Source organism: Plasmopara halstedii (assembly GCF_900000015.1).
Source record: "Plasmopara halstedii genome assembly, contig: Scaffold_110, whole genome shotgun sequence".
In the NCBI taxonomy this organism is placed as follows: Eukaryota; Oomycota; class Peronosporomycetes; order Peronosporales; family Peronosporaceae; genus Plasmopara; species Plasmopara halstedii.
The window spans coordinates 1310842-1323711 of NW_020187031.1; the positions used below are offsets into that span (position 1 = coordinate 1310842).

At 45.9% G+C, this 12870-nt stretch overlaps 6 protein-coding genes across 6 annotated transcripts; 1 reads left to right on the plus strand and 5 right to left on the minus strand.

Annotated features, from left to right (window-relative positions):
* Positions 1–2489: 2489 nt before the first annotated feature.
* Positions 2490–2835, minus strand: PHALS_00276 (uncharacterized protein; the record flags this gene model as incomplete). The annotated part of the gene is made up of 2 exons (XM_024729902.1): positions 2490–2659; positions 2745–2835. The coding sequence occupies 2 exons, from the start codon at positions 2833–2835 to the stop codon at positions 2490–2492; spliced, it is 261 nt and encodes an 86-aa protein (XP_024572322.1).
* A 382-nt stretch (positions 2836–3217) lies between these two features.
* PHALS_00277 (sterol o) lies at positions 3218–4229 on the plus strand (the record flags this gene model as incomplete). Its single annotated transcript, XM_024729914.1, has 4 exons — positions 3218–3261; positions 3331–3366; positions 3424–4120; positions 4221–4229. 4 exons carry the CDS (start codon positions 3218–3220, stop codon positions 4227–4229), a joined length of 786 nt encoding a protein of 261 aa, XP_024572323.1.
* Positions 4230–4784: 555 nt separating this feature from the next.
* Positions 4785–5635, minus strand: PHALS_00278 (Phosphoglycerate/bisphosphoglycerate mutase, active site; the record flags this gene model as incomplete). Its single annotated transcript, XM_024729925.1, has 3 exons — positions 4785–5221; positions 5289–5364; positions 5420–5635. The coding sequence occupies 3 exons, from the start codon at positions 5633–5635 to the stop codon at positions 4785–4787; spliced, it is 729 nt and encodes a 242-aa protein (XP_024572324.1).
* A 65-nt stretch (positions 5636–5700) lies between these two features.
* PHALS_00279 (Cdc4 and related F-box and WD-40 proteins) lies at positions 5701–8356 on the minus strand (the record flags this gene model as incomplete). Its single annotated transcript, XM_024729936.1, has 10 exons — positions 5701–5821; positions 5883–6232; positions 6296–6522; positions 6578–7483; positions 7576–7664; positions 7726–7892; positions 7954–8013; positions 8074–8137; positions 8198–8243; positions 8293–8356. The coding sequence occupies 10 exons, from the start codon at positions 8354–8356 to the stop codon at positions 5701–5703; spliced, it is 2094 nt and encodes a 697-aa protein (XP_024572325.1).
* A 59-nt stretch (positions 8357–8415) lies between these two features.
* Positions 8416–10287, minus strand: PHALS_00280 (trna modification gtpase; the record flags this gene model as incomplete). Its single annotated transcript, XM_024729947.1, has 7 exons — positions 8416–8653; positions 8716–8933; positions 8993–9335; positions 9410–9687; positions 9748–9835; positions 9907–9990; positions 10055–10287. 7 exons carry the CDS (start codon positions 10285–10287, stop codon positions 8416–8418), a joined length of 1482 nt encoding a protein of 493 aa, XP_024572326.1.
* Positions 10288–10382: 95 nt separating this feature from the next.
* PHALS_00281 (P-loop containing nucleoside triphosphate hydrolase) lies at positions 10383–12017 on the minus strand (the record flags this gene model as incomplete). Its single annotated transcript, XM_024729958.1, has 1 exon — positions 10383–12017. The coding sequence occupies one exon, from the start codon at positions 12015–12017 to the stop codon at positions 10383–10385; it is 1635 nt and encodes a 544-aa protein (XP_024572327.1).
* Positions 12018–12870: the final 853 nt, after the last annotated feature.

Genomic DNA, 12870 nt, shown 5'->3' on the forward strand with positions numbered 1-12870 from the left:
GCTTCTCAATATACAAGCTGACCAACACTGCATTACCTGCTAACAGATGGATCATCTTGCGGTAGTGTCGGACACTATCGTCGGTGTGGGTCGGAGGGCCATAAGCTGAGCTTAAGCTATGGCTGCTGTGGTCGTAGACTCACCCGTGTGAGAGACCACAGAGCTCGTGAGAGTGAGATGGAAATAATAAATGCGCCGCAGGGCGAAATTACGAAGGAAGTCAGCGTTGCGCCTTGAGTTTGACAAACTCGAACCGAAGATGGTGTTTCAACGCGCACGTCCACCTCCTTGTAGCTCGGATGTAAGTTCGACTGCGATGAAAGCTCCCGGTGCCGCTGCACCCATCGCTCATGAAGCTACTTATCATCTGCAGCGGTTTTGCCAAGGGCGAGCACCACAGGAATGGTCCGCAGTGCGGGTACACGAGCGCCTCCCTTTTGAGCTTGAAGTCGAGCGCGGTACCGATCCATTGTCGTTTCTTGTGGTATCAAAAGTGAGCCCGAAGAGCTTTCCGCTGATCAAGCTTAGCTTGTGTACTGGCCGGGGCCCGCCTACGTAGACGCCCAACGATCGAGTGATCGCGTCTTTCGCTATAGTAGCGAGATCCGCCGAGCGGAAGCCGTACTCCCCACGAGGGTCGTAAGCCGAACATGGATACGAGCGCATGAGAGCCGCCCTGTGGGCAGCCTCCAATTGCTGCTTCTGTGCCTCGTTGAGGAGGTTGGCAATAATACCACTTCCCCCTGAAGCCGAGAGTGGGACACGGTGTCCGCTAGGTTCGAACTGGGTTCACGTCACGCCATTGGCTTCATCCTCCTCGTCTCTCATAAACTATCGACTTTTATGAATAGTTTGACAAAAATTGAATCAAAAATCGTCATGCTTAGGAATACAAGTCACCGATTGTACAAGAGAATTCTTTTGCAACCGCAATATTGATTAGAAGATACCACTCATGCTGGGAAAGGAGTATTGCACTCGTAGTCGACTTCCTCCAACTTCTCGACAAGGAAATACGTCACCCGGGGCGGGCGCGGTGTGCTGCGCTCAGTTGCCGAGGGCTTGTGATGTGCTTCCCGTGAAGCCGCGGACGTACTGTCTGGAGATACACCCTGTGCAGAAGAAGAAGGGCTTTGCCTGCGGGCGCTCGTTACCAGCTAGGCTGGGCATTTTTGCGTGTCGTAGACACAGGGCTCATAGAGCGGAGAAAGTTTAAAGTTGTTCTTAAGAACGTGAAGGTGTCTCAGACACGCGAGCCTCATATAAGGCGACCGTTAAATGTGATTTGAGGATTTCACAATTTTAATGGGGAAAAGTGTAACGAGGTTATACGTACCCTTGTATGAAAGGGCGGGTCGCACAAAATGGTGTGACCGTACATAGTTGTGAATTACACAAGTTGGTGTAATCACACAGTGGTATGGCCTCACCGTAACAAGAAGCCACCACATGGCAGGATTGCCAGTAGTAATGCATATTACTATATTAATTAGGTTTCCTATATACATTAGGTTTTACTATTTTAATTAGGTATTACTATTTTCATCAAGAACTTCTGGGGGGTTGAGATATTGGCAGCTCTGCCGCAGCTAAAACGATTAAATACAGTTTCAATTTTGAGCGGAAGAGTTCACCTACCTTGGTTAAGGTTTTCAGTACTCTTGGAGGCAGCGGATTGCGGTCCGCTGCACTTGTACTGGTTATTATAAAGAACGTAAGGTCGGTAACCTTAGCTTAGCTTCCTTTAATCAAAGAGCTACGGCAGCCCCGCTGCAATTTCTCTGTACTCCATCACCATTTGAATTCTTGTGAATGAAATTATTGAGGAGTTGTGCCATGTTGGCATTGTTTGCAATTTTTTGGTCAAGTAGCTGGCCAGACCAAGCAACTTCACCCTTTGGGACAGAGATATTAGCTGATCTTCGGTTACCTTTGTCTTCACGTGATGTTCCCGCGGCCCTTCTTGCCAATGAAGCAACCCAAATGAATAATTTTGTCGAAAATTCAGGTACCGCTGGCAAGTATCTTCATTATACCACATCACGTGTTCTGCAGCCGAGAGCCTCAAAGGGAACCACTCGTTTGTTTTCAAGAGTACATATGCGTAAGTCTAATCTTATTATACTGGTACTAAATATATACGCTGAACTATCTCTCATAAGGGTCGTCTTTTATTTTTGACGTGTGGCTAGCAGCCCACGTTTATCATAAACCCCTCCTTTCCAGAGTTTCGTCATCTTTTAGGCACTTAGTGGATATACCAAGTGTAATGGAACTTGATACAATTGAACTGTATTAAATTGAATACAGTTGTACTGAATTTGTACTGAATATATGAGGTTAGGTAGCAAAATGCAGCACATACAACCTTACAGAAATTTTCTACAGCGACATAACTAACACAAAATAACAAGCAACAAAAGATGATAGTTGTGTCCCGAAGTGGTTGGGCATTACTCGCGTTGTAATCTAGAGCTGCGACATGTTCATCATGTCTGTCGTCGATCATGTGTTGTCTTTCTCCCCTGGCCTTCGCTGTCTTTATCGCCGACCTTTGACCTTACTCCCACGGCGTCTGGCGTCGACAATTTTGTCGAGTCTTTGCTTCCTCCAAAGCTACCTCCAAAGCTTCGACAGCAATGTCGACGCAAGAATAAGACTTTAACTCAGACGAAAACAGTGAGAGTTCGTATGTAAAGAACAAAAGAATGTAGTAGAAAATTTCGACTCTCACGATTTCTTACGGTAAAACAGTAATTTTCCAGCAACACAAAGGCCTCGTAGGCGCATCATCGTGCTGTCGAACCGGGTTGCAGCCGTCGAGAATACATTCATGATTTGAAGATGGTCAGTATTGAGGATTTAGGACAGTACTTATCGCTTTGTCGCTTAATGATCATGTCATATTGATCATTTTTATCGCGAAATTTCGCTCCCCGGCCTGACGAACGGAACATCATCACCATACTTAGCCAGCGCCTTTTTTTGGGCAAAACTTATTTTGATTGCTGCCGTTGGTTACGCTCAATAAGGGTGCCATCAAACTGGAGTGAAGCTTGATATTGTGCAGCGCAATCTAAACTTCCCGCAGAATACTTTACCCATATTTTGCGTAGTTGTGGATATTTCGACATATCTTGATCTTGTTTGACTCGTTGTATACTGTTTACTGTTCCTGTTGTGACTTAATCTCTACATAGATCATCCGCTCGAGGAAATGGAGGGTGATTATCGTATTGATGCAATAATAGCGTTGCAAAGGTTTTGTTCCATGTGGCACACACGTGGATGACGGCAATGCGAATAACAGCCGCTGTACATTCGCTTCAGATCGAGAAAGACCAGCAAGGCAACAAGCGCTGTACAGTGAATAATGGGGCCGCGTGAAGAGAAATTGAGTAATGTGCGGTCGCCGATGGACAGCAAAAAGCGCATTAAGAAATTTTGCAACGTCGTGTCCCCGCTGGACCCGGCGGATGCGCGTTCCGGCGTACATAGCTCCGAATTTCGGGGTTTATACAATCTGGCAATGTTGGCTGGAGTGCTTTACGTGTTTACAACGCTTTTGACCAATTTGCTTATGAGAAATCAACCAGCCGACTTAAAGCTCTTAACATCGGTTTTTTACTCGACCCATCTACTCGAGGTGCTCGCTACTTTTGTGTGTCAAGGTCTATACGCCTACACGGCTCTTATCCCAGTATACATGGCGGGGACTAAGCGGTTCTCAAACCGACTAACGATAAATATTGTGCACCATATTTTGCAGAGTCTGCTATTTTTCTTTACGATTGTTTTTATTGTGTGGCGCGATTGGAATCTCATCCATGCTGTCTCTGCGTTCATTGAAGGGCTCGTGCTGCTCATGAAGATGCATTCCTACATCCGAACCATGCTCGAGATATCGCGTGCTCAAAACAAAATACCATCGCTAGATGTTAAAGACTTTACTATGTACTTGCTCATCCCGTCGCTCGTGTACGAGCCAAACTTTCCACGCACAGACCGAATTCGCTGGGAATACATCGCCGAAAAGGTTTTTGCCCTTATTATGGGAATTTCGATGCTTTACATCATTATTACGACTCAAGTGATGCCTCGATTGGAGGATTCTGGCACTGTGAGTCCCATCTTATCGATCGTGAGCCTCTTGCTTCCTTTTCTTGGCTGTTACCTCCTCACGTGGTTTGTTATCTTCGAATGTATTTGCAATGGCTTAGCTGAGGTAACGTATTTGGCTGATCGAGATTTTTACGGTGATTGGTGGAATAGCACAACTTTTGACGAGTTTGCTCGCAAGTGGAACAAACCTGTGCATGAATTTCTACTACGACATGTCTACTTAGAGACTTTGGATACGTACAATGTTTCTAAGGCTAATGCTACTGTCCTCACCTTTTTTATGTCTGCAGCACTTCATGAATGTGCCTTTATCCTCATGTTTCGCACTGTCAAGATGTATTTTTTTACTCTCCAAATGGTTCAGTTGGTTATCATCGTCCACGGTCGCGGGCTCCGCGGCACACGTTTAGGCAATTTTACCTTCTGGCTCGGTATGATTGTAGGTCTCCCGTTACAAGCCGTTATTTACAGCCGAGAGTATCACGGTGGCGAGCCGATCTTCATGGTCATCATGATGCCTGCTATGATTTTTGGCTTTGGTGCTATTCTCATTGCTTCGCTCATGCATCTCAGTCGATCAACAGAGAAACAAGCTTAAGTGTGAGGATACTTAAAGGTAAATGTTTTTAAAGTTAACAGAATGGCAGTTAATGTACCAGAATTCACTTTAAAAAGTTTGCATTAACCTCTTGTCGAAGATAGCGTAGCCGAACGTGATCAAATGAGATCTCCAGGAGTTCGCAGTTGCAAAGTTTTCTTCTCATTGCTAGCATGCGCTTAAAGAAAGATGAGTGTCCCACTATAGCGATGTGCTGCTCAGGTCTTTCTTCCAACTTGGCCACAAACTCACGAATCCGTACATCTACATCTTTCGCCGTTTCTCGAAGAGGGAGCACTTCATCCGGAGTTGATGGGATTAAAGTCTTGCCCGAAGATGTATCGTCAGTTCTCAATCGCGCAACATTTTTTGAGTCCAACCACCAAATTGGGTCTAGATTCGAAAAGTCGAGATCTGCTTGTGACAGGAACTGCTGCGCCAGCTCAGTCGGTTGGCGGCCAATATCGCAAGCAGTATCAAGCATTTCACGACACGATGAATCTACTACGAAATGACAACCACGTTAAGAATCAAATACCAGACAAGACTTTCTGTATTATGATTGTACCTACGATGGGAATTTTCGTGTCAGGAAAAGCTTCAATTGTCGTCTCAATCGCTCGAGTCAATGGACTTGTTATGATCTGCAACTCTAAGCATAAGCTATTAGTTAATTTGTTTAATTATATTCGATCGCACCACTTCGATTATATCCTCGAGATGCTTGGATTGAATTAACTTGTGAAGCTTGGCCACCTGTTCTCGACCCGTTGCGCTTAATGGTGCGTCCACAATCATCGGATCACGCACAAAGATCCATGAGAAGTTCCATAGGCTACGTGTTCGCCACTCATTGAACGTAGACTCGCCGTGGCGGATTAAGTACAGCGTTTTGGTGGCAGTGATGTCGCTCATGAGTTGTTACAAAAAAGAAGATTTTCAACAAGAAATTCATTTAGGGTACATTGCAACAAAATGCTTTAGTTAACTACAAAAACCTCGGATGGGAGATCGATAACGATGAGTTTGCCTTCAGCGGTGCCACATATCAGGGCTTTGCGATCTGGCCAGCACCTAAGACACTTAATGCATCCATCGACTCTACATAGCGGTTATGTAAGCTAAAGTTTATGGTGAGTACATATTACAAGCAGTCACCCACTTATATCTGAATACGATTTTTCCATACGCGTCGTACGCACTTTGGTCCTCAAAAGTCGTGTAGTCCCAGACAATGATCGTTCCATCGGCTGCTCCGCTGAGAACAAGTCCGCGGCCTGGCACTGGGTCCAAGCACACAATGGGGGATTCAGATCCGGATGATGACTTCGAATTTGGAGGGCGTAGCACACCGAGCTCATACGTTTCACCTGGGCTCAAGATGTTCCACATGCGAAGAAGCGTATCATCCGATCCTGAGAAAAGAACACAACCGTGCATGGTCAAACTGCACACCGCGTCACTATGACCTTTAAACGAGCACATGAGTGCCTTCTTTGCAAAACTCCATACCTGCAAAGCGAAGTGAACCAAAAATTAATTGCATGAATGTATAGAGCATCAAAACTGGCATACATTAATCTGGCCTGTTAAGACACCAGCTACGAAAAATTCGTGACCTTCTCGGCCGAGAAAGCTGCCATTACAGAAGAGTAGTGCGGTAACTTCTTCTTGTATTTCAGACACAAGTGTCAGCTGAAATGGTACTCCTTGCAGAATATGATCGAAGTTTACTTCCCACACAAAAACACTCCCGTCGCTGCTTCCTGCAAGCAAAACTTCCTGATTTCGAACGGCCCCCACTGGCTCAAATCATTAGCCAATTACTCCACAGACACATTTAGTACCATCACTTACCTGCCAAGCAAATGACGGGGCCATTTGCTTTGGCTATTATTGCTGACTCATCGCCTGCGTTGATGCTCCATACTTTGACAAATCCTTCAAGGTGCCCTGTGAAAATTTTTTGAAAACGCTTTGATGCCACCATGCAAGTCATTTCTGAGTCTTTTTCATCAAATTGAAATGACGTTTTCATGTCATACGGGTCCCAACATCTTATTGAGCCATCTAGTGAAGCACTTAAAATTTGCCGAGTGCGCGCACTGCTGACTTTGTCTCTTAGTAGGACCTCAGGTTCATTTAGATCAGTTTGATCATAATTTTCTTCGCTCGCTAGCGAATCGATACCATCACCGATCAAGACGACTGCAACAACTGCGTCGGTGTGACCACGAAAATAAGCATACCCAGCGTTGTGATTTATGAGCCATTGCTTAGCACCATTGGCCAAGCCTGTAAGTAAGAAATCGCCTGAGGGGCTAGGCAGCATATACATTCCTACGATAGCCAAAGGCGGTGCTGGAACCATTCGTCTCTTATCCACCAACTTGTCTTCGAAAATATTCCACAAGTGAATATAGCCTGCTGCATCACCAAGCAGTAAAGTGTGGCTTCTTTCATTCCAGGTGCACGAAATAAATCGCGCAGCTTTAGAGCTGCAAATTGCATAGGAGAGAGCACCCGATATAGCGTCGATAATTTGAGCCTTTTCGTCGTACCCAAGAGACACCACGAAGCAGTTGTCAGCGATCAACTGAAGTCTCGAGATTCCAAGCGAGTGGTATTGAGAAAACTTTCGCTTGAAAGAAAACCTAGATTTGGCATTGAAATGATGACTTGAGTGGTTGTCATCCACGTTTTTTGCCGTCTTGGTGATTGCGGCGCTTTCGAAAAGCTGTGTGTACATTGAAATATTTCCATCTGAATCGCCGACAAACAGCGATTCAGAGCGTACACAAAGCGCCGAGGGCCAACCACTTCCTGGTTGTATGATAGTCTGGGCTGGAAGGTACCATGGGTAGATTCGCGAAGCACATCCCATCGCTGAATACCACGTCTTGGTGGTCCGATCCAGACTACAGCTAACAATGCCATGGCTGTGCTGTTTTAAAACTCGCAAGCATACGACACTACCGCAATGGTTGTCGAGAGTTTGAACGCACGAATTTTCGATATGAGTAGTCAATGAAGAAGTCTCGACGCTACTCCATGGGTCCCAAATCCTAATGGATCGATCAGCTGAGCCTGAGAAGAGCAAACCTTTTGGCCCCAGATCTGGTGCGAAGTCAAGCGTAAGCACAGCACCTATATGTCCACGCAGCGTATTTTTCTTCTGACGATATCGCATACAATACTTAAGTAGTTCAATCCATGATAGCGAACTAGCTTACACTTTGATTTGACACGTTTTGAGCCTGGGCGAGAGGCCAGTGCATAATGAGACCATCATGCTGCACAAAACAGCTAATTAAGATGTTGAGATATACAAGAAGCTTGGTCACTAACTCTACCGCCATATAATTCCTTTGAGGAATTAACATGATAGCTATCGAAGGCAAAGTTTTCCTCAAATATCTAGCAAGGTGAATTAAGGAGAATATAAAAAAGCATAGATGCTGCCAACACTCTGCTTACTGGTGATAGTCGTTCTGCGGGCGACTTTCGGTCCTTTCGGCTGCTACTGTGAGATCCCTGCCGCGACTCAAACTTTCTTTTTAATTCCTGGGGACCATCGCCATCACTGATGCTCGCATCGTCGTGCGCATAAGTTTCCCACAACTCGAATTCAATCATTTCTAAATGTTTATGCGGTCTAAACGTTAACGCCTTTTCGAGATTTCACGAGCGGGTGTCTATTTGCCAATGCAAAAGTCGGCAAAAAGAGCATCCAAAACTTCTTCAACGTCGATCCGCCCGAGGATACGGCCAATCGCTATGACAGCTTGACGTAAATTTTCTGCTGCAATTTCACTGTGATGAAAGTTACTCAAAAATTGATCCAAAGATGAGAGACACTCCGTGAGATTTTGTCGGTGGCGCTCTCGTGTGATTAACGCGCTATTTGTCCGACCTCCTGCAGATACCTTTAATCTGATGATCGAGACAGAAAATAGGTTAAACCGTAGACTCAAATCATACAGCAAAGTACCTACTTATCTTGAACTGTCGATGCAAGTCTATCAACGAAAGTCCCAATATTGTTCCCCTCTGTACAGGAAATTACGAGCAATTGGTCGCGTTGCCCTGAGTCAAAACTTTCAAGCACGCTTGCAATCTGATTCTCATCCACCTGATCGCTTTTGTTAAGCACAACAATTGCACCGTCTTGCAGATAAGTCTTGTATTTATCATTAAAAAGTTGTCCGGCATTCTGCACAAAAAGAAAATTGAGATCAACTAGCTTCTTGTGTTTAAGACGTGACATCATACCTGTATATCAATCATGACCACGCAGATGTCTGCGTCACTGGCACATTCCTGGGCTCGTGAAACACCCTCCTTTTCGATGATATCTTCAGTTTCACGAATTCCAGCTGTATCGCTAACAATGACGGGGAATCCAGCAATGTTGAGTGGCACCTGCACAACATCTCGTGTTGTTCCGGCAATCGATGATACAATTGCGGCAGGCCGTCGTGCAAGAATATTCAGTAGACTGCTCTTTCCTGAATTAGGTGGTCCAACGATAGCCACTTGGACACCACTTCGCAGAATTTCTCCACGTCTGTTGTCTGCCAAGTGCTTGCGGATGGAATCAGCTAGCATACGAACTCTATCAAGAACCAATGAATGACGACATGTAACAATTTTACTTAGATTAATGATAATCATAAAAATTTTACATACCGATCCACCGCGGCTTCGTAAGCAGCATCTGTGACATCGTCTTCGTCATCTCCAAAATCAATTAAGGCTTCCGTGTAGGCGAGAGATTTCACGAGACTTTCACGCCATCCTTCATATATTTCTCCAATTTCTCCCGAAAGTTGTTGGAGTGCCTGACCGCGCTGAGCTTCTGTCTCAGCATTTAGCAGATCGGCCAGACCCTCCACTTGCACTAAATCGAGCTTGTTGTTGTTAAACGCTCGCTCAGTAAATTCTCCAGCTTCGGCAGCACGGCAATGCTGCATTATGAAATTTGCGATTAAAATTAGAAAGAAATTTACTAGCGGCAATATACTCACTGGCACATGGCTAAGTGCTTCCAGGACACCAGAAATCACTGCAACACTTCCATGGGTATGCAGCTCCACAATGTCTTCACCCGTAAAACTAAAATTTTGACATCCGAAATGAAACTTTTTCCATGCTGTTGCATTATATTATCAATTTATGTCTATTACCTATGCGGGTGTGGAAAACGAAGGACTAACGCGTCATCCAAGCGCTCCTTCGTTTTTGGGTGATAAAGTTTCCTTAATGCGGCACTATGTCATTTTGAAGTCAGAACCATTGATTGCATCACATTGAAACCAGATTATTTGTACTCACAGTCGAGGTCTTGGTAGCACTGAAGTCCGGCTCAGCTGCAGCAGACACGAATTCGCCTGATCGCCGGAAATGCGAATGACTGCTACCCCAGCCTTTCCTGCTGCAGAGGACAGTGCATAGATGGTTTCAAGCTCATAAACACCGACTTCACTCCCGCTTGCTCTTGTGTACCAGCGAGCATTGATAAACCGCCGAGCAGCGCAGCATCGTAGCGTACACAGCCGCTGGAGCATTGTCATTTGAGTGGCTTAATGTTTAATATTGATTTGTTTCCGTTAGTTACCTACAATTTTTAATCAATTATTTCTTTGAAAGTAAGCTCGACGTTTTAGATGGACAACGTCACTCTATCTAAGCACTCGAGCATGTCGTCGATGTCATTGCAATTAAAAGTTTCAGAGCTACTGCTCGTCACTAAATTAGCTCGGCTGATGAACAGATCATTCCGCAAAGAGAGTGATCGCGGGGCAATACTCTCAGTCTGCGGCTTATCCGGCGCATGGAGCTTTAGTACCATGTCAGACTTGGATGCGTTGTGCAAGCTTTTCAGCGCAGCAATGTCAACACCTTGACAGCTTAGAATTGAAGCATCTTCAGACGACAGTGAGGAAGCCATTGTGGATGCTGGAGACAGTATCGGAAGAGAGGTGAGTCGGCCCGATAAAGGTGAAATTGGCTGCAGCTGGGGCGGCATATCCATTTCATCGTAACAGTCCAGATACGCTGTAGCTGACATTGTGCTCCGCTCAAAAAAGTCGCCGGAGATTGCGCGTTTTTGCTTGCGCAAACTACGTTTTGAGACAAATCGCTTTATTTGCTCCTGTTCACTACTTGCCTGCAGCTGACGTTGCCATTGTTTGGTGCTCTCTGTAGGCTCCATTGAGGTCTTATGCTCAAACGGAGTGACAAGGCTATCATTTTGTTTGACGTTCAGCGAGCTTGACAAGCAATCTCTACCTGCTGGACCAACACCAAATACTTCAGCTTTATCTGGGTGACTCACGCTTCTTAAGCGTTGTTCTTGTAAGGAATTAAGAGCGCCTGACTGGCGTATAGTGCTGCTGCCTCCATGCTGATAACGCAGTTGACTTTGAGCCAGCTGATGCTTCTTTTGTTCCTCCTGCCATCGCTTATGACGACTGCTTTCAGTTGGGCCGAAGTATCGACTGCGTTTTAACCAGTGACTCACTTGGCGGTCCCGGTACTTTGTCAGTGCTTTGCTCTTTTCAGCGACAGCGCCGCGAATGTCATAGATTGCTTTGGAAATTGTGCGTAGCTTCACGTCGCCACCTGCACCCGTTACCTTTGGCGTTGTTGACACTTCTTCGTTTGGATCGTATAGCCACATCTCTGCTTGCGTACATGAGTGTCGTTGACGTGCAGGCGGTGCAGGCAAACAACGCGTTGTACTAGGCACCATCATTGTCACAACTGGCCTTGGAAATCCGCCACATATCGAAGCCCTCGATAGGGGGATGTCGTTTGTCACCGTTGCCAATCCACTTTCAGTCCACTGATCCAGCGTATGCTGTACTCGAAGCATGCTATCATCGCCAGAACAACAGCAAACCTCCTCATATCCATCAAACTCACCCGAGACTTCTCGCACTGCCGACCATGAGATCTCGCGCTGACTCGTACAGTCGGCATGTGTCCCCACGAGAAACAGCCTTCGTCCAATTACATCCACTAAAGGCGCCCATTGTGAAATGATTTCTGTAAGTGAGTCACGCCGCATGAGGTTAAATAGCAGCACAACAACGCCGTCGTCACTGTCTAGGACTTCTTTAGGAGTGCGCAGTATGTGCAGGATCGTTTTGCCGTTCCCAGTTTGACCAGGACGCTGCCAACAATACTGGGGTTGAGGTGCATTTTTCACACTCTCTGTGGCGCCCAAAGCATGAACAAAGCTCGTTTTGCCCACTCCGCGCGCACCAACGATCGAAATTTTATTGCTTCGCATGCCTCCTCAAACTTCTACACTTCAGCGACCCAACCTGCACCTTAACTCTGCGCTGATGTGAACTGAGTACAGCCACGAAGCACTGCACGGCCACCGATGCGATTTATCGAACCTCCGAGAGCAGTACACCAAAACCTTGGTACGCACCAGAATGGGGCCGAAGGAGAGTGGAGGGGCGCCCGTTAACTTTATTGTTACAATGCAGTGTGGTACCGTAGCTCGGAACAACCGTGCATATCAAATAGAGCCAGCCCTACTGACGTCACAGACGATCAGCGATCAGTTGGGACATTGGGTTGTCATTGTGCGGTAACGTGACACACTGTAAGTATTGTGAACAATGGTGTTGTCATTCATAGAATAGGGGTGACCGTTCGGTACTTATTCAGGAACAACATCGGAAAAATCTCAACAATTTCTGGTATTTATCCCGCTTAAGCAGCTGAGTGGTGAATAAAATCTCATCGTGTGTGCGTTTTATTAACGCGGACTCGTAAACTCAAGATACACTATGCCTTGAGCCTTGTACAGAAGAAACTTTGACATAAAGAATTCACATATGCCCCTCCTGTGTAAAACGGGAGGGGCTCGGCAACTTCAGGTGTCTTCATGTAACTTAGATATGTGCGATCCTTGCGTTCGACGACCAAATGCTATGCTAAGTAAAGTGGCAGAGGTGTTTTCTAGAAAGTACGGTCATAGTGAGTTTCCGAGTCGCAACCCGACACTACCATCCTCAATGAGCAAGCTACGAAGAATCCACTGAAAGACAGGCGTTCTGTTTGATCCGCCTCAACTCAGCTCAATTTACGCACTCCGTTTCCGACCTCAAAAACTGAAAGCGTTGCGACAC